At 49.3% G+C, this 19708-nt stretch overlaps 1 protein-coding gene across 2 annotated transcripts; it reads right to left on the bottom strand.

Annotated features, from left to right (window-relative positions):
* Positions 1 to 1721: 1721 nt before the first annotated feature.
* DENND2D (DENN domain containing 2D) lies at positions 1722 to 19529 on the bottom strand. 2 transcript variants are annotated; one of them, XM_023232525.1, is made up of 12 exons: positions 19293 to 19529; positions 14624 to 14799; positions 13617 to 13729; positions 12908 to 12977; positions 12141 to 12218; positions 10408 to 10548; positions 9069 to 9217; positions 6644 to 6821; positions 3759 to 3800; positions 3255 to 3339; positions 2683 to 2922; positions 1722 to 2230 (listed from the first exon to the last, which is right to left on the bottom strand). In XM_023232525.1, exons 1-12 carry the CDS (start codon positions 19348 to 19350, stop codon positions 2154 to 2156), a joined length of 1407 nt encoding a protein of 468 aa, XP_023088293.1. In that variant the 5' UTR covers positions 19351 to 19529; the 3' UTR covers positions 1722 to 2153. The 2 variants fall into 2 exon arrangements, with proteins under 2 accessions (XP_023088293.1, XP_023088294.1); XM_023232526.2 differs by lacking the exon at positions 19293 to 19529 and adding an exon at positions 15383 to 15675.
* Positions 19530 to 19708: the final 179 nt, after the last annotated feature.

Here is a 19708-nt window from a genome sequence, read left to right as displayed (position 1 = left end):
TATATCCTGTCCCATAATCAGGAATAAACAGTAGTTACACTGTCTTGTATGGCAGCCGGAGCACTCCTTGCTTGCACTTTTAATGATTCCATCCATCCCGTGTGGATTGGATTAGCAAGGAGAAGTAAACCTTTAATTTCTTTGCCAGACTATATTGGGAAATGAAAATCCATCATTACCTTTCCTTGCTAGCAATTGTTCCAATATCTGGGATAAAGAAATACATACAGGAAAATGTTAGGGCAGATCAAGTATTGAAAGCTAGGACAGAGCAGGACAAAGAAGGAAGGATAATTCTACTTGTTTGGCAAAGTTACATCAGTTGTCTTACTGACACATCGGGTATTATCTGTAGTGGAAATTGAGGCCTGGAGAGGTTAAATGGCATGCCAGTGTCAGTTGCTATTTTTCAGAACAAAAATTAGAATCCAGATCTGAAACCTGGTGCAGTGTTCTCTCCTTTACTATACTGGGCTTTAGTGGGCTAAGGCTCTAAAGCAAGATGTTGAGGGCTAATTGAAATGTGTTTATTCTCTTACATTCTTTTTCAGCATAGATGGAATCTGAAAAGCACTCAGATATTTAGTGTGTGCATCCTTCAGCCCTAAATACAGCATTAGCATCAAATCAAGGGTATATTTCTAATAAGCCTCAGCAAACCTTACCTGAAGAACCTTTTAAGAAAGTACAGATTTCCAGGTCCTGTCACTGGAGATAATTTGGTATATTTGTGATGAGGCATTAGAGGGTGTTTTCACAAGACTCTCAGGATTCCAGTTCCTTTTCTGAAACCTTTGAAGGTACAACCATATTTAGGCACCACTGCCATAAACTACCAAAAAAAAAAAAAATGTCATTCCTAGAAGCTGTGAAGAATAGTAGTGTAGCTAAGCATGGTGTGTGGACAGTGGGACATCTGCCACCTGCAGTAGGTCTCTGCACTCCCAAAAGCAAATTACATTGGCTTTAACTTCAATATGCCCTGTTCCACCCTCCAGAAACTTTTGTGTTCTTTGTACAGAATTTAGGAACTTCTGAGGGCCACAAATACACGCATTAAAAAGGTAGAATCTTTGAAGATAAGATTCTTCTAAAAAAGCTTCCCAATGCTTGAGTAGAAACTATCGGTAGAGGTATCAAGGGAGGGGAGACTAGGTGACCACTAAACTCCTTCAGACTCTTAAAATTTTGATTCTTTTCTCAAAGGGAAAGAATGTCAGTGCAGAGATCCCTTCATCTTTAGCTAAAGAATTGAACTGTGCTGCTCAAAATAAAGATCATTTGGAGGTAGGATGTCCAAGACTGAAGGTAAAGGACTAGTGCAAACTGAAAGTGATGGGGAAACCGACCTACTTATGGAAGCCATGTAGTGTTCTTCACAGGCTGCTGTTGACTGAAATTCATATCCTCAAATTACTCTAGACTGAAGCTGCTTCCTTTCAGTGAAGAGCCTCTCCTCCCAGGATTCTGGAAAGCACACCTGACTCCAAACCAAGGACTTGGATGCCCTGTGTCGAGTGGTGCTGCTGCTTTTACCAGTATCTCTTACCCTTCCTCTTAGAAGAAGTAGAGCTGCTGCCCCCCATGATTCTATCACTCCAAACATATCCCGAGGTTCAGGACCACCATGGCCAGGTCCTCCACTTGTAGTCCACTTGATTCTCATATTCATTGCCTTATTTTCCTCATTCTCCACCCATAGTAAAAGCCAAAGACACACATAAAAATAAGATTTTCCTCTTTACTCTCATCCTTACACGTCCACAGACTTCTTCATGTGGAGAGGCTGAGCCTTTCGAACACAAAGTGTGTTCTCTATTGAAGATGTTATAATGATGGGAGAGGGCAGTTGCAGCAGCTTCTAACCAAGTGTCTACAACACATGTACTACTGTTTCCTACCTGTCACCTCTGCAAAAAATGCAGCTCTGAGCCCAGTTCTGTGAGCATGGTGTCAGAGCCCTCCAAAGTCCTGAGAAATCGATACCAGGGATCCAAATGTCAGACACCAATTTGAAGCAATACCTGGATACCAAGACTCAGAGTGAGGTTATGGATTTGGGGGGCTGATAGCTTTGCTGATCCTGCCACACTGGCAGGGGCTGAAGTCCAGAAATGGTGTGTAGCTGTAGTCATTCTTATTCACCACAGCTCTTATTTCACAGTTTTTCCCCTTGGCTTCTTCTGTTTCTTCTGTTCCTCATATTCAAGTATTTTCTGTTGGAAATAGCCTGTGGGTTCAGATACAGGTGTTAGAGGCATCTGATCTGATCAGGCAGACTATAATGAGCTCAGGAATAAGGATCAGAAATATCCTGTCTGCTCCCCATACTCCCATCCCTGCCAGGATGTCTCTGGCCTCACAGGCTTCTGGAGATCCAAACATTCAGTTCTGTCCAAAAAGGAGCCCATAAACAGAGGATAGATACTTAGCAGGAATTAGCTCCAGACTGAAACAAAGGAAAGGGCTCAGTCCTGTTGGCTAATGAGTAAACCAGCTTCCACAAAATGGCAGCCCATTAGACATTTTCTTAGGTTTCGGGTTACGTCATTTCAACTCCACTAATAAAAGTTGGCCTACACCTATTTTGTGGGTTTCTAAAGAGAAATATTCTTTCTTTCCCCTCCTCTGTATTCTAGAGGTAACCTTCTGTGGGCTTAGACTGATGGGGACTGTCACTACCTGCAGGAGGATTCTTGCTTTTCTCGGCTTCCTGGATGAAAAGTGAGAAGAGCTGTGTCTTCACAAACTTCTTCACAAATCGGCGCTTGGTCTTGGAGGTCAGAGCCTTACAGAAGGGTCGTTCTTGGAAGTGACCTTGCCCATTTGCCTCCCGCTTGATATAGGAAGCATAATGACCCACAGTCTTGACAAAGAACTGTACAAAAGGGCCTGAAACATGCTCGTTGATTTGTTCTGCAGCTGCAGGAGATATAAAGGCCATCTCAGAGGGTAGCAGAAGGATGAAATTACCCAAACTCACCTCCAAGAGTGGCTTTCATGCAGGCTGAAAGCTCCTGGGGAAAGCCGTAGGGTAGGGTTCATAATTACTGACTGAAATGGCAATCTGGGTATGGGTTCTCTGCCATTGCTTAGGAAGAATACAATCACAAATTCAGACTTGCCCTAGGTTCTAGGCCTCTAGGGCTGGTTCTAGGACTGCTGAGTGAGTTCATTTTAGTTCTAGAAGGGAATGATTGAGAATCACGCCCTTGCACTCCCTGGAGAGACCCAAAATAAGAGTAAGGACTTACTCTTTAACTCATTGATCCCCTGACCGAGAGAGTCTAAGATGCCATCCTGAAGCTTCGGTGGCAGGATGTCTTTTTCATCACCAACCTAGAGGAGGACAGAGCTCCAAGGTCAAGCAGGAAGGAAGTGTGGAGTGAAGCGGGTTGGCAGAAAAGCATAAGGAGGGCATGAATTCTACACCCCTACTCCACCCACAAATAATCAGCCACATGGGACAGAAACAACACAAGCTGTTTCTTGGCCTTTAGTTTGACTCTAGACATTAGCAAGGAATCCTCTCCACCCCGGTGGTACTTGATTTATATCCCTTGCTTAAAAGGCACTATCACTGATTGTCTTATAGTGAAGTCATCTGTGTTTTATGTCCATGGGCTCCTTGAGAGAGATGCAGTCTTTTTAGCACAGATTCTCACTCAACAAAGAACTTAATGTTTGTTTAAGTAAGTGGAAACTAGAGTGGTAGAGTTGGTGGTAGCCCTGCAGGGGATCTGAACCCAGATACTTACCGACATTAAGAAGGTTCCTTCACAAAGATTGACCAGCAGGACCTGAAATAAACATAGACTGGCTTTCTCTGGTCCCCTTTCTTCATAGACCTCTAGAGGATTTACCATCTTGATTTCTGCCTGTGGCTGTATCTTTCAGCCCAGGTAGCAACAAAATCAATATCTTCAGTTCTGATTTCCTGTCTAGCATTCTCCTTTCTCACCATTCCCTTCTGGAAATCTCAGTTCCCTTCCTGAGGGAAGAGTATGACTGTTTGTAGGAAGGGAGAAGGAGAAAGAGCTCAGGTAGAGGGGAAATACAAGATGGAGAAATCACAGCCAGTCACTCCCTTAGTAAAACATTGCAGAAATTGCTTCTACCTGGAGCATTTAGTAGATTGCTCACATAAGTGCTTTACACATTTGATCTTAAGCAACAGTCTTGTGAGGCAGATACCATCTCCATTTTGAAGATGAGGAAACAGACCCAAAGAAGCTTCCCGAGGTCACACTATACTGCTAATAAGAGAACCAACTTTTTTCCAAGCCTAGACTGATATTCTTGAGATTACATTCCTCTCTCTATGATTCCCCTTCAACTCCCTGCTCTCTAGAACAGAGACCAACATCTTTTTATTTTTTTTCATGCTTGCAACAACTTATGTACAATTTTCTATTAGAAAAACTCCCGCCGGGCACAGTGGCTCACTCCTGTAATCCCAGCACTTTGGGAGGCCGAGGCGGGTGGATCACAAGGTCAGGAGATCAAGACCATCCTGGCTAACACGGTGAAACTCCGTCTCTGCTAAAAATACAAAAAATTAGCCGGGCGTAATGGCAGGCACCTGTAGTCCCAGCTACTCTGGAGACTGAGGCAGGAGAATGGCGTAAACCGGCAGGCAGAACTTGCAGTGAGCAGAGATCACATCACTGTACTTCAGCCTGGGTGACAGAGCGAGACTCCATCTCAAAAAAAAAAAAAAAAAAAAGAAAAACTCCCTCACAGCTTTGGGCCTTCCAGCAGGAAACAGCAAAGGAAAGAAATGAGCCCAGGGTCAACAGGAAGAGGAAAGGAAAGGAAGTGAGGAGACCATGTGTCTACAGTCCTCAGGTAAGATAAGCACAGGGCTGGAACTGCCCAGGGAGCCTTCAGTCTAGACCAGAGATTACAAATAGGCACCCTGCTGGCTGATTCCAACCAGCAGATCTGTTTCTTTGATCCTTACAGTATTTTTAAATAATTGATTTGGTTTCCAATATTTAAACTGGACTATCTCACAAAAAATTTGGATTTGGGGCTTCTCCTGAAAAGTCAGGAGATCTAACACTGGGCCCACATTTCTAAAGGACAACACTCAGATGGAACTGAGTAGCAGTTGCCTGCTTTAGGCAGGGAATGTTCCCACCAGTTTACCGTAATTTCCCAAATCATGTGTTGGTCATTTAAATGCCTGCTGGGCCTCTCTTTTCCATTTGCGACCCTTGGTCTTGACAATAGAGAGAATGATCCCTCCATTGTCCCTTCTTCCAAATACAAGGAAAGAGAGTGGAAAGTATGCCAAAAAATAGAGCATGCACTGTAATTATCTGTCGTCAGGGGAGAAAAGTTGAACTAGTCCAGGCCTGAAACCACTTGTATACATAGGCTCAGATGCCTTCATGGAGGGAAGACTGTTCCTTTGAGGGACTGGGAGGAAAGTGTGTATATAAATAATTTGTTTTTCAAGATTGTTCCCAGAACTCTTTCCAGTATTTGGGCATATTATTGTCTGTGGAGTAATCCCTTACCAAAAGCCAGAGTCTGAATGGCCATCGGGAGAGGAGCCACGGCTTCCAGGGAGCTGGAGCTGCAGAGTCAGGAAGTTTCATAACTTCTGGGGTTGGGACATTTAAATGTTTATTGCTAAACATGGGGCTAATACTTTGTCCCAGTTAGTCACAAAGCTAAGGCTGGTTCAAAGGGCATGTGTACTCAGCAGTCCTCCTAAGGAAGGATGAGGGGCTAGTGGAGCAAAGAAAGGAAACACAGCCTTCTTTACTTCCCAGCAATAGTTTCTATAGGAGGGGATATGGTTTTATTTGTGCTAGGTTCCACTGTTGTCTGTGTGGCCTTGGATAAGTGTCTGGAGCTCAGTAATCTCTTGGAATGAGTCAATGGTTATGGCCAGGGCAGATATTCCCAAGTCCCTCTTCTGGCTTAAGATATAGGAACATGCTATCTTTTGAAAGTCCCTACTGACCACTCTAAAGCGCATGCTTTGAGTTATTTTTCCAACAGTGGGGATAGATTTATGCTTTTAATGCCCATTTTCACAACTGAGTCCTCTGGTTTGTCTGGGGCACTGCCAAGATGTAAGAAGCTAACAAAATGAAAAAGGATTCAGACCTATATGCTCATTAACCAACTTAGCTCTGAGCTACTCCGAAAGATGACTTGCTGCATTCTTAAGACTCAGTTTGCCAGAGGGCCACATTAGCTCATTTCCAAGGAATTCAAGTACATTCCAATGGGGTGTGTGTTGTATAGACCAGCTGTGTCATCCATTTGGATGAGATGGGACACCCCGAAGACTGCTCATCAGGGTCAGCTGGCATAGAACAGTCTGATCACCCCTGAATAAGCTATCCGCTGCCCCTTATGCCTAAAGGGAAAGCCTTCGGAAGGGAGCCTGCTTTTATTGAGCATCAACTGTGTGTCGGGTGCCAGGTTAGGAGCTCTATGCAGGTGGTTTCCCCCAGAATCCTTAGGAAGTGAACACTGTTATCCCCATTTTAGAGATGAGAAAGCTCAGACTTACAGAGGTACGGTAACTTGCCTCTAATCACACAGCTGTAAGCAGCAGAGCTGGGATCTGAATCCCAGTCTACCTGGCTCCAAATCATGCACTCTTCTTGCCACATCATACCTCTTCCATAGGGCTGTCCATGACCTCCTGCTGGAAGCGCATCTGTACTCCAACCATGAAGGGGGTGGGGCAGCAGACGGTGGCCAGAAGGCTCTCAGGGACAACAGGGATGTAGGTGTGCGCCCAGCTGAAGGGGTAGAGCAGTGCGGCAGCAGCATGGATGCACTGAGACAGGGTGCTGGGACAGAGCACAGAGGATGAGAGTCAGGAGGCCCCTACAACCTCCATGCTACACACCTGTCATCGCCCACCACCAACCAACAGCAGCTACAGCAGTGCTGCCCGTGCCCATGGCAGAAAGGCAAGTCTGGGGGCCATGCTGGTCACAGAGCTTGAATGTACATTGCTGGGAGAGAGGGACAGAAACTAGAGAGGCCTAGGCTTCACTATCAAGAGGGGGACCTCGATTTGACCCTTCTTTTCCCAGTTAGTCTTCTCAACTTACTACTGACCAAAAATAAAAGTGACTCTGAAGAGAAGAGGGAAGAAGAGTTGCTTTCATTCAAGGAGATAACTGATTGAGCCCCCAGCCTGTGCTCACAACTGTGAGCATACCCCACAGATGTGGATACCAGGAAGAGCGAGACACTGACCCTGCTTTTAAGGAATTCACAGTGTAGTTAAGAAACAAACATCTAAGTAAGCACTGGAGGCTCGGCCGAGAGGCAAAGCCTTTTTACCTCCCTATGTCTATCCAACCTCACCCCCAGCCTTTGCCCCCACACAGCCCCCTCTGGGCACTCAAGGGTATTAAAGATTACCAGGTTGCTGCCTGAGTAGCTTGGGAAATTCCCAGGTTCTAAGAACCTCTGCCCAGCAATTCCTACACGGAAAGTCCCACAAAGGTGGCTCCTCAAGACTTTCCAGTGAAGCATTTCTCGTCACTCCTGCCCAAGTCACAACTTGGACCCTACTCCTCTCGCCACCACACACACAAAGTCCCACTCTCTGTCTTCTCATTTCTCCCCTGGCTTTCATGGCTCTTTCCTCCAGCCAAATTGCCTCAAAGTCAAGGCCAATAAAAGCACAGATGCGGGAATCCTTGTTTCAATTCTGGGTTTCAAGCTAGCACTTCCTGAATTAGCAAAATTGAGTCTCTGAGAGGCTAGCTGACTGGAAGTCCCCTCCCTGGCTAAGCTTCAGGGAGCTGAAAAACTCAGTGTGGGAAGGAAGTGGGGAGTGGTAGGATTTCCCTGAAGAAAGTAAACGTCTGAGAGGTAAATCCTGCCAACCTCCACTTTCCAAACACTGATCTGAGGAGGAAAGGCAGAATCCCAGCTCTAGCCACACAGGAACTTCTGGTTTCCATTCAGGACTGGGCGTGAAAGAGCTATTTCCAAAGCAAAATATGATGCCACTCCCTTCAAGGATTACCTACAACTAGTTCCTTTTTGGTTATCACCCATTTTTACAGAATCTTCAACACAAAGACCCCACTGCTTGCCCAAGTTTCCTTTCCTCTGAAACCCATGACATTCACCTGACCCTCTGACTGCTATTGAGTCCCCAACATCCTTTTCTTCCCTAAAAGATAAAAGCAGGATTTTAACCTAAAATCGTTGGTTCTCTGCCTCCCCAGATATGAATAGAAGGTCCACCCCACCCCTACTGTTTTATGACTTTTTTCATTCTCCATTCTATTACGTCTCCCCATGTCCTTCTCAGATCTGAAGCCCCTAAGATGTAGAGACTATGGCACAATAGTACCCTGCTTCCACTACACACAGGGATATACTCAACTGTGAACTTAAGGATAGCAGCTAGCATTCAGCAATATGTGCTTGGCAGGGTGTTAGGTACCTAATGTGCATTATTTCATTTAATCCTCACCACAACCTTATGAGGTAATGACAATCATTATTTCCATTTTCAAGAAGTTAACAAACTAACTTAAGGGGAACCTCATAGCTAAAGGTAGAAGAACTGGATTTAGACCTCCTAATTCTGCTGATTTCAATCCCTGTGCTTTCAACCACTATATAATTCTGCATCCCCTTCAGGTAAAGGGAAGTTTGTATTTCCCAATGTTTGGCATCTGGCAAACAGTTGACACAGAATAAATGTTTGTTGAATGAGTATCTACCTCCTGCCCTGTTCTCCACCCTCCCTCAGCCTTGCAAGGGCAGAATCATGTCTACATCCACCCTAACTGGTCCCACCTGGGCTGTCCCAGGAATACTTCCCGTCCTTCCCTTAGCTAAGTCAGGAGCATTCCTCAGGCCCAGGCAGCAGTCCTGTGTGGAGGAAGAGGCAGTGGGGGTGGTTCAAAACAGCTGTTTCTCTTGGTTTAAAGAACAAGGAGCTAGAAACAGAAGGGTGGGCACATGGGCCCTACAGCCCATTTTCCTTGGATACCCTCCAGTCTGTTCCCTTGAACTCAGGGATGCTGGGCAGTTCAGGTGAGCAGTTCAGGGGCCGGGCCCACCTGAGACCTTCCGCCAGGAAGATGATTTTTCTCTCCAGCACGGCAGAGGCAAAGATCTGAAGTATCTGTTCAAAACTGAGACAGTGCAATAGAGAACTAAAATCCACATGTTCTAGGTGGGAGTCCAGGGGCCGTGTCAGTGAAATGAACTGTGGGGAAACCAGAGAGAGAGAAGGCGTCACTACACTGCAAGATCGTGCAGACCCCGGAGTGCTGGGCCTCTACCAGTCTCTATTCCTTCCCCCAGGAGTGAATCTGACCCTGTCTCTCTTTCCCCTGCTAATTGGCTGGAGGACAGCGCTGACGTGATCTCGAGTGTGGCCCATAACGTCCCGCACCCTCCCTCACTCGCCTCCCTGAGCACACACCCCTCTCTCACTGCGCTTCAGCACATGGGCTTCTGTTCCTTGAGCAATTCTATCTTTTCTGCCTGCAGCCTTCACTGTGGGGGCCCTCCTCCTGCACTGCTCTGCTCCCTTCATTCTTACCTTCCTTCAGGTCACAGAGGCCCCCCCTTGGCCGTGTGATACTTTCCCATCTTCTTCTTACGTAGCACCCTGTTTTTTGTTTTTTTTTTCCTTTCATCCATTACATAATTTCTAATTCAACATGCACTGGTGTGTTGATTTAACATCTGTCTTCCCCAGTGGACTTATAGCTCCAAAAGGTCAGGGACCACATTCATTTTGGTCACCACTGTATTCCCAGAAAATGGTATAGTTTGGCACACAGCAAGCATTCAGTACTAATTTTTCTAGAAAGTGAAAGTTTCTAGCCTCTCCCCTTATTTTCCTGTGGGGAAGCCAAGTTTCAAAGGGGCACAGAGACTATTCAGAGTTCCAGGGGTCAGGACTGGAATTCTTAGAACAGTGTTCTACCTGCTGCCTCAGTGTGCTTGGTGCCTTAAAACAATAGCATTCCCCCATGCATGGGTGGAGACTCGGGGGTGGGGATGCATGATAAGAAATGCACAGATGGAGGCTGTAAGGTAGAGACAGGACAAACAAAGGAGAGTGGAGTGGGGGTGGGGGCAGCTGGCAGTCTGGGGGCTGAGGGAACAGTCCCTTATAGCACCAGAAGCCTCAACTTACATGGTTTGTTTATTATAAATAAAAGTCTTGGTGGCTTGAGCAGTAACTAGGTGCTTGTGGGTATCAAGTTAGAAGGATCAGAAAATCTGGGCTTGATTTCAGCTTTGTTCATTCTAACCAAGTCCTAGTCCCCATCTGGCTCAGTTTCTCTGTACCTTCACCTGGTTAATGGAAGAACAGTGGTAAGAGGTGCCACAGATGCCTACCCTCTCCAGCTAGGGACGGCCTCACCCATTGTGCTAACCCACCTCAGTGCCTGAGTCGGGGATGAAGCTCTTGAGAGTGACAGTCTTCCCAGGAGCAGGGAAGGCTGCCTCTCGGAGGCCCTGCATGAACGGGTAGATGACAGCCATGGAGATCTGATGTCTCTTCTCCACTTCATCCAGGATCTGCAGAGAAAAGAACCACGGGAGGCACAGCTCAAAGGGACACTATCGGGCAGGTGGTAGAGACTCTACCTGCCCCTGAGCGTCATAATGTTCCCATACTGGTTCCGCTGGTCCTCACGTATCTTCTAGGGCCCTCCACAAACTGGTCTCTCCCTCCCTGGCAGAGGCTGGGCTCATGCTAAATAATCTTTATTTAGTTTATTTATAAATAATCTTTATGCAGTTTATTTCCCACGTAAGACCTGCTTTTTTCCAGCTTCCTTTTTATTCTCTCTCTACCAATCCATATTCTTCCCCTCTCCTAACACCAACATAAAAGCACCTCCCTGGGAAGTCATCCCAGGGTAAACTCACCACCCATGATGGTACCATGTCCACTCATGCTGGTTGCAGCAGGAGGCTAGAAGCCTAAGCCTGTTGGTACCACTCTGTCCACTCCCACTATAGATTCCCGGGGTCAGAGACTGCCTCCATCCCTAGGAACACTGCACAAAGGAATTCTTTTTTTTTTTTTTTTTTTTTTTGAGACGGAGTCTTGCTCTGTGGCCCAGGCTGGAGTGCAGTGGCCAGATAGCTCACTGCAAGCTCCGCCTCCCGGGTTCACGCCATTCTCCTGCCTCAGCCTCCTGAGTAGCTGGGACTACAGGCGCCCACCACCACGCCCGGCTAGTTTTTTGTATTTTTTAGTAGAGACGGGGTTTCACCGTGTTAGCCAGGATGGTCTCGATCTCCTGACCTCATGATTCGCCCATCTCGGCCTCCCAAAGTGCTGGGATTACAGGCTTGAGACGGAGTCTCGCTCTGTCACCCTGGCTCGAGTGCAGTGGCCGGATCTCAGCTCACTGCAACCTCCGCCTCCCGGGTTCACGCCATTCTCCTGCCTCAGCCTCCAGAGTAGCTGGGACTACAGGCGCCGCCACCTCGCCCGGAATTCTTTACCCAAGCAAAAACTGACAGAGTTTCCTCCCTTCCTCCTCCAAAGGTCCTGCTGGGGTCAGAGCATAATGATGTCCTTTCTGGTCACCAATGGATGACATGGCCCCCATGGATTCTGCTCAAATCCTGACTCCGATACACTGGCACTCAAATTAGCTCCAGCAGAATTCCTGGGGACCTCAACTGTTCTTCTCCCCTTGAAGGAGTCAGAATGGGTCTTATAACTCCTTCATATTTGTTCAGTGCTCTGCCTTTTATAACGAGTCTTCCCATATATCACCTCATTTATACCTCACACCACCCAGTGAGATAGGAAGGTGAGATTATTATATCCATTTGACAGATGAGGAAATTGAAACTCAGGGCAGAAGTTTCTTCCCCTTGTCCTACTTCAACTACTTTCTTACTTGGCTAGAGCGGGAACAGTAGCTGTCGCTGCAGGGAGTCCAGTCCCCTAGATTCAATTTCCACTTTTCCCTTAAGTCAAGTGCATGCCCCTTTGCCTCAGTTTTCCCAAGTGTACTTTAAAGCTGATTCTGGCTATGGGAGAAGAGCTCCACTAAGGGCTTAGGTTGCACAGGCAGGGTTGGCAGCCAGAGAGAGCCTGGAAGATGGGCAGGACAAACAGGCCCTGGGGAATCCTGTTCCATCCCTACCTTGGAGAACAAGCCGAAGCAGCCGATGCAGCTGATGATGCAGTACACTTTGGGAAGGCGGGGGCCAGGGCCGGCAGGCTGGGGAGGGACAGAGAGGCTTCTTCAGTGCTGCAGCCTCCCCAAGGGTTTCTCCCAACTGGGTATGAAGGAGCACAAGGCTGAGGGCTGGGGAGGGGGACTTTATGGGGAATGGTGGGTGCAGCAGGGAGGTCAGAGTGGCCACCAGGGTCAAAAGGAGAAATCCTTGAGGATACTGGGTGAGTTGGTGGGCAAGTGCTGCCGCCTTCAGTGCCAACACAATCTGGGGTCAGCAAAGAGGGGAAGCAAGTGTGCCTTAGAGATGAAGAAATGGCTAAGGTGGAAAGCACTGTAAAGGTGACTTGGGGAATCCTCCTGAGACCTGAGATTTGAAACTAATTGTCCAAATCCCAGCCTCTGCTCTAGGAGGCTCCAGGGTCCAAGGTAAGCAGGCCTGGGTAGAGCAGCAGGGAGAGGAGTCATTTGGAGCCTCTCACAAAGAGGAAAGTTATCAAAAGCCCGGGAGAGCACAGACCAGAGCCTGACCAGCAGGGGGAGAAGGGGCATCAGGTCTTCGTGCTTGTGGGGCTGCAGAGGGAGCACCAGCATGGCAGAAGGTCCTGGGCTGTGCTTTCTCTACAACCAGTGCTGCCAACAAGCCTGGACTTTTACAGCTAAGGCTTGAACAAGCCCAGCCATGGAGCTGAGCAGACTGCAGAAAGGAAGGGGCAGTTCTGAGCTGCACAGACCAAGAGGCGCCTGCAGTATCCAATCTTTCTGCTCCCATCCACATTGGTCAGAACGAAGGAGAAGGTCTCCCTAAGAAAGAGCAGACAAGGCTTGATTTGCATTGCTCACTAGATCTAGAACAGGAAAGTGGTCAGGATTAGAGGGTGGAGAGGAGGGCGAAGCGGAGCTGCTGATTAATCATAGGAGTAAGGGCTCACTGGTGTCGAGCCCTAAACACATCATCTCATCTAATTGTCACAACAACTCTTTGAGGCAGGTTCAGTTATTATCCCCACTTTGAAGATGAAGGAACTAAGGCCAGAGGGTGCTTCTTATTCAAGGTCACTCAACTCATAAATAGTGAAGTCAAAGCTCAAGCAGTCGAATTCCAGGGCTCATGCTAGAAAGGTCTTTGCTACATCGCCTTCTTAGAGGCTAACTGCTTTCTGCTAAGTCTAGCTTGGGCCAATAGCAGAATTAAAAGCAGAAACTATTGCTTCTAAGACAGGTGGGAGAATCTGGCTCTTTGGACAGAAGTGACTGGTCAAACTGATAGCTAATATCCTTGGCCTTGAGGGACCCCAGGCCAGATGTTTTCAAATGAATCGATTACACTCCTGGGCTGAAAATCAACAAATGACAACAGTGAGGGAGGCTACAGGAGCCACAGAACTCACACGTGTTCCTTCTCTCCAAATCCAATACCCTTGCCCAAGGCTGAGCAATTACCTGGGATACTCAGTGAGTGATGCCCACTCATTCCCATCTGGGAAGCAGAACAAGGGGATAGCTTTGAGTAGCCGCTCCTCCTCCTCCTGCTGACCCCGAAGCAGGTTCTCCCGCTATAAGGAAAAGGAAAAGACAAGTGGATGTGAAGCTGGGGGCAGAGGTAGGAGGAGAGGGCTTCAGAGCTGGTGGGTTTCCTTTGAGGCTCTAAAGCAGTCTAGGGATAAGCTTCGCCACTAGCATAGGGGCAAAGGGTGCCTTTGCCCATCACTCTACACAGTTTGCATCCTGGATCTGGTTGGAACAACTCCAAAGCTGAAACAACCCCTCCTCAGTCAACTCGACATAAGCTTGAGTTCGACCTCAGTACTGAGGATCTACATAGAAAGGGGACAGGGCCATGTTGAATATAGAAAGGTCCTGAAATGACCCAGGCCTCTGAGAGGACAACATCAGAGAGGCACCACATCAGAGAAGAGAAGCGGCCAGCTCAGTTGGCACACCTCCTAATGAGAAGGGTTAATGAGGATTCCTACCCCTCTACCTGGTGCAGGATCAGACAAGAAAGAGTCTGATGCCTGGGCTCGGGCAGAGGGCTATGCCTGCCTACCAGTTACATGGCTGCCCCACTCTTTCCTTCCCACACATCCCAGAGAGGGGATTTATTCTAGGAGGTCTGGCAGAAGGTAAACTTCTCTACAGAGAAGGGTGACTGAAAATGGGATTTGGAAGATCTATGAGGTCCCCTAAAAGGCAAAATATCTAGCCTAGTTTCCCTGCTAGGAAGCCTAGGTCAGTCCCTCACAAAGAAGTTAGACCTAGATTCTGTGGGTGATAACAGAGAACTGGAGCTGTGCTAAGAAGGAAATGGAAAGCAGCGAGCTCAGAGCTCAGGGCAGCTCCAGGCTCAAGCCCTGGTAGGGTGGGGAGAAGGAGGTAGAACACCCACCCCTACCACCTTCCAAACACCCCAGTCCTCTGACTGGCCCTGCCCCTCCTTCAGTCCTTACCTTGGGAAATTGGTAGGTGATTATAGGCTCGTAATCATCCTGTGAACGCTTTTTTTTGAGAGAAACCACAAGAAGATATTCAAAGAAGTGCTGCCCCCCAGCAAAGTTGGGCAAAGAGTGCTCCTGGGCCCTTTCTGGTTCCTTTAAAGCTTCCCCCGAATTGTCCTGGGGCGGTCCTGAAACCAAGACACCAGAGCCCATTTAGTATAATCTCATTGATCCATTCCTAGAGTGGAGTCTGTGAGAATCTGGATGACCTCCACACCTCAAGGCCGCCTTGCCAATGCTGAGATACCTGGATACTGGCCAGCACCACCAGTCACTCAGGATCAGGGCCAAATGGGCAGTTTCCACACCTGCCCTGGTAGACTTGAAACCATGGGGAACCAAGCAGAGGAAAGAAAACACTGACGCGGAAGCCACGGAAATGTGCTGGAGAGGCCACATGGAGGCCAGGGCCCCAGGGTACCACAGACACTGCCTAACCTGTCGGGTGCTTCTGGCAGTCCTGGAACAATATGGCCTGAGAGTTTAGTTCATACTAAGTGAATAAGAACAGGCACAAAGGGCATGTGACTGTGACCACACTAGCCCCACAGAGGGCATGACCAGCTCTTAAAAACCAACAGAGGAAGCCGCCTGGCCCAGTCACATGGGCCGAGATATAAAGTAAGAGGAGGAAGGAGTATTTCAAAGAAGAAACAGTCCCGCCTAAGAGGGTCACCCTAAAAACAAGGAAGTGGGCAGTCCAGTCCTGACCTGCTCGACGTCGGAAGAGCCTGAACACCCGGCCTACCACTTGTCCTTCCATCTCTGGGCCTTCAGGACAGAGCGGACTCCCCACTCCCCTAACACAGACAGACTGGTGACAGAAAGCCTGAGAAAGGGGCTGCTTCAGTCTCCAGCCACAACTCCGTGAAGCCAAGCCACGCGCTGTCTTCCAGAGAGGGGAGAGAAGTTTCCATCCTGTGCACTCAACCTAGTTGAGCAAGAAGGATGTGACGGGACCCAGGAAGGCAGCAGCAGCCAGCACCAACAGAGTCAGCATCCTGGCACGGCAGTGCAGATCTCAGCTCCTCCCAAGAGCCTCAGGGTGTGGCGAGAGAAAAGGTCAAGAGCAAACACCTCTAGCTGAAAGAAGCCAGAAAGGTCTGGCTACTCCTGGGCCAAGGGTTTTGAATCTGGGCTGCAGATTGTGCAGAGAGTTTATTTACAATCTTAGAACAGTGGACAACAGTGGATAGCATCAGACTGTGGGCAGTGGAAACTGGCTGGTCTCAGGATAGGGATCCTATATCTCCATCACTTAGATTGCTGACCTTTCACTTCTCAACTTGGTCAATGGAAGTCAAAAACCCCAGCAAGGCCACCTGCTGAATTCTAGAACTTCCAGGACTTCCCAACCTAGAGCACATGCCCAAACACTCTCTGCAGCCGGGATGCCACTGTCCTCTCCTGATTGAGATAAATAGACTTGGCCTAATAATTATCCAAAGAGATTAATTCTTACAACAAAAGAAAGAGTTCTGGAAGTCAATATCCAATAGCCTCCTTTCCTGATGGTGCAATGAAGAGCAAAACCCATCTCTAAGCCCAGAGTTCATGATATTTTGGAAATAGCTACAACGGTGAATTTCACCCGCTGGAGAGTTCTGTCACTGGCACTCTTTCCAGGGTTCCAGCAGAGTCCCTCTTCTCAAATAGGAAGCACTAGCTCAGGAGACTGTCCCCAGCTCAAGGTAGGGGACTGACTGCACCAGCAGCCTGAGAGTGATTCTGTGGCAGTGGAAAACATCCAGGTGATCTCCGCCCAACCCCCACACCTGCTCAGCCTTCCTCTGGATCAGGCCAGGTCAGCTGTACTGCCCAAGCTCCAGGCAGAGCTGCTAGCCCACTGCTGTGTCTGGAGACTAGGTAAGAGAGAAGGAATAGCAAAAAATCACCTTGGATTCTCACAGAAACCCCTGAATGAGTAAATGCAGAGAAGGCTTTTGCCAGGAAGCTGTCTCAAAGGGAAAGCAGGGGGCAAAAGGGGTTGGCGCCAGTGTTTGCCACTCCTACTAAGAATAAGAATAAGCCTTCTGGAAGAGAGTGGGGTGCTAGGATAGGGAACACAGCTGCTTTGCTTCTAAGAGCTCTAGACCTGGCTCTGTGGGACTAGTAAAAGCCAGGACTTATGGCCAAACTCATTTACAGTAAAGAAAGATGTGCAAATGCTGTAATGGGTGAGAAGAGCAAACCAGAACACTTGGAGCTGGCTGGCACCACACCTTACTTGCAAGCTACACAGACTTGTTGCACAAGCCTTACCACCTGTCTAAGGAACTAGCATCTTCCTGATACAGATGGGGACACTGAGGCATAAAGTAATTCAAAGGCTATTAAAATTGGCAGGATTTGTTGGGAATGGGGATTAGGAAAGCTCCACATCCATGCTCCTGCCTTCTGGATGCATTTGACATCAAATATCCCACAGAGGTTTTCAAAGGACATTGAGAAACAGAATCTTATCACTGACATTTCCAGATTCTAATGAAATTATGCCTTTCCCTAAATCTTTTGGGCTGCATTTTCAGATCATTTTCTTCTGCTTTATCAGGAAAGCCAAGAGAATAGCAAAATTAAGAAATCATTGACAAAAGAAAGTAATTAGACTTTTGGGATGAGGCCCAAGAAATGCAGCAAAAGACTGTTTTCTCCCCTCTTTCAAAAGGGGTTATCCACAGGAGAGAAAAGCATAAGAGAAAAGTAACCTCCATCAAACTCATGTTTCATATAAGGTATCTCATTTAATCTCCAGTGCCCTAGAAAGGAATTATTATCCTGAGTTTTAGTTGAGGAGGGAGCCACCCTTTCTAGGGAAGTCAGGAATCTGGTTACACTTGTTCCTCCACCAGAAAGCCTCTCCCTGACACCTGACTGAAGTCCCAGATCTGTCCAGAATATAGGTGAGAGGACCTTCCGGAACCTTGATCTGGGAAGCTGGCCCATCCCTTCCAGCTCAGGTGCTGTCAAGCCAGGACCACCACCACATCACTCCTTGTCACCAGGATACACACACACACACACGCACACACACGCACACACACTCCTAATACGCAACTGTCCTGGGGCCAGAAAGGCAAAGAGGAAGGGGGAGAATCCCCAGGCAGGTGGAGGATGGTATGGAAGATGAACAGGACACACACTCCTGGCCAGAAAAGTATTAGGCCTCAGTTCTTACAGTTCCTCAGTATCAGGAAGCTCCTCCAGGCACAATCAGGAAGTGCCTGGTGTTGGGGCAGAGGTGGATGGGAACAACTGGAATGTCTCCTCTGGGCTGCAGGGGGCAAACCCCTTCCATTCACACAGGGTCTGGGAAGACGAGGACAGACCAGGCCAGTGCTCTCCAGAGAAGAGAGAATGTTAGCCTCATCCTGCCTTCTGCTCCCACCACTGCATGGTCCCAGGCCTCTGCCCCAAACTGTGGTTTCTGACCTCTCCCTGATGGTGCAGCTGGAATGGCCAGATATCGGAGATCTGTGTCTAGAGAGGACACTGCAAAGGGGGAAGGAGCAGGGTGTGGCAGGAGGAATGGCAACAGGATGAAGAACAGAACACTCAGAGGTCACTGCAGTTCAAAGAAGGGCGCACTGACCTCACTCCCTGAGGTCCTCCCAACTCTGGGGCTTGGGCTAAGAGAGGGACTCACTTGGCCTCCTTGGTGTGCCAATGTTGGAAAGGGCAGGCTGTCTGGGAATGGCCCCTGCTCACTTTCTAATCCACTCTTTGCTCTTCAGACGGTAGGACCTCTAGGCAAAGTATCTAAGGGTCATGGCTGCTCAGCCATAGGACTGGCTAGTGGTAAGCCACACAAATATTTGCGGAAGGAATGAATAAATGAGTGAATTTCTAACTGCTCTCCTTCCAACCCCAGGGCTCTGCTAAGAAAGAAAAGCAGCTGCTGCTTTAAATTAGCAGTTGGCTTCTAGTTTAATCCCCATAATCCTGGACGGGGGAATTATGTCCATTTCACTGTTGCGGGGCTGAGGGAAAGGGAAGGGGTGCCCTGTCTGGGCGACAGGCTGGAAAGCAGCAGCTGTGCAGGTTCTACCGCCGCTCCGCTGGAGGCCACGCTCTGAAGGGCACTTGGCCGCAGGTGGGTGGGGGTGGTAACGTCATCGAGGAGACCTGTGTTTGTGGCCGGTGGCTATCTGCGGGGCAGGGGCAGGGGCGCTGGCTCCAAGGAACTGGGCAAAGGCCACGGAGGAGTCCCAGGGCGGCGAGATGGGGTGGGGCGGCGGGCACGCCGGGAGCTGACCCAGTGCCTCTGGGAGCGCCACAACCGGGGCGCTTTCAGGCACACTGCGGTTGCACCACAAGCTTCCTGGATGGAAGGACACGTGGCCCCGGGGCCCCACAACGGTTTCCTGTGTCCCGCCGCCTCCCCCTCGCCCCCGCAGGCCTGGCCTCACCGTCGTGTCCCGCCCCCGCCCCCACCTGACTCTCTTCCCCTCTCCCCGCGCTCCCTCCCGCTCACCTGCCCCGGCGCAGCCTCCTGAGTCCCCCTCCAACTGCTCCCGGATCTCGACGCCCCGTGCCGCCCTCCCCTGGGCCCCAGCCGCCGGCCCTAGCCCCTGCTCCCCGGTGCCCACGCCGTCCCCGCGCGCTCTCCCCGGCCGGCACTAACCCCCATGGCCGCGCTTCAGTCTCAGGCTGGCTCGAAGGCGGCGGCCGAGCCCATCCATGGCCCCTCGAGTGCCCGGCGCCCGCTCCCAGCTCCGCGCTGGCCCCGCCCCCCTATCCTTGACCTCCTCGGGTCCGACACTTTCACTTTCACGCGGGGGGAGGCCTAGGGGACAGGTTCGGGGCGGCGCGGCGCACCTTCCGGGCTCCGGCCCAACCCCTGGGCGCACCTGGGCGGGCCCGCTCTGCCCTCGCCCTGGGCAGGGCTGCTTGGGGTGGCAGAGGGCGCTCGACGCGCGTCCGGGACTGGGCGGCGCCACCTCGTTCCCACCCTCCGTGGGGCTCCCGGGGAGGCTTGACTTAGCGAACCCCCTGCACTCCGCAAAAGCGTGTGTCCTGGCTGAAATCACCGTCTTCCAG

Source organism: Piliocolobus tephrosceles, chromosome 1 (assembly GCF_002776525.5).
Source record: "Piliocolobus tephrosceles isolate RC106 chromosome 1, ASM277652v3, whole genome shotgun sequence".
Lineage (NCBI taxonomy): Eukaryota > Metazoa > Chordata > Mammalia > Primates > Cercopithecidae > Piliocolobus > Piliocolobus tephrosceles.
The sequence above is the reverse complement of the archived record's forward strand: the minus strand, read 5'-3'. Positions and strand labels throughout refer to the sequence as shown.

Coding starts and splice junctions, on each gene's coding strand:
- DENND2D (XM_023232525.1), bottom strand. CDS start 19,350: ATGGATGGGCTCGGCCGCCGCCTTCGAGCCAGCCTGAGACTGAAGCGC. Junction 9,218..10,407: donor TCCCCGACTCAGGCACTGAG/GTGGGTTAGCAC, acceptor GTTTCCCCACAG/TTCATTTCACTGACACGGCC. Junction 2,231..2,682: donor AAGCAAGAATCCTCCTGCAG/GTAGTGACAGTC, acceptor CTGAACCCACAG/GCTATTTCCAACAGAAAATA.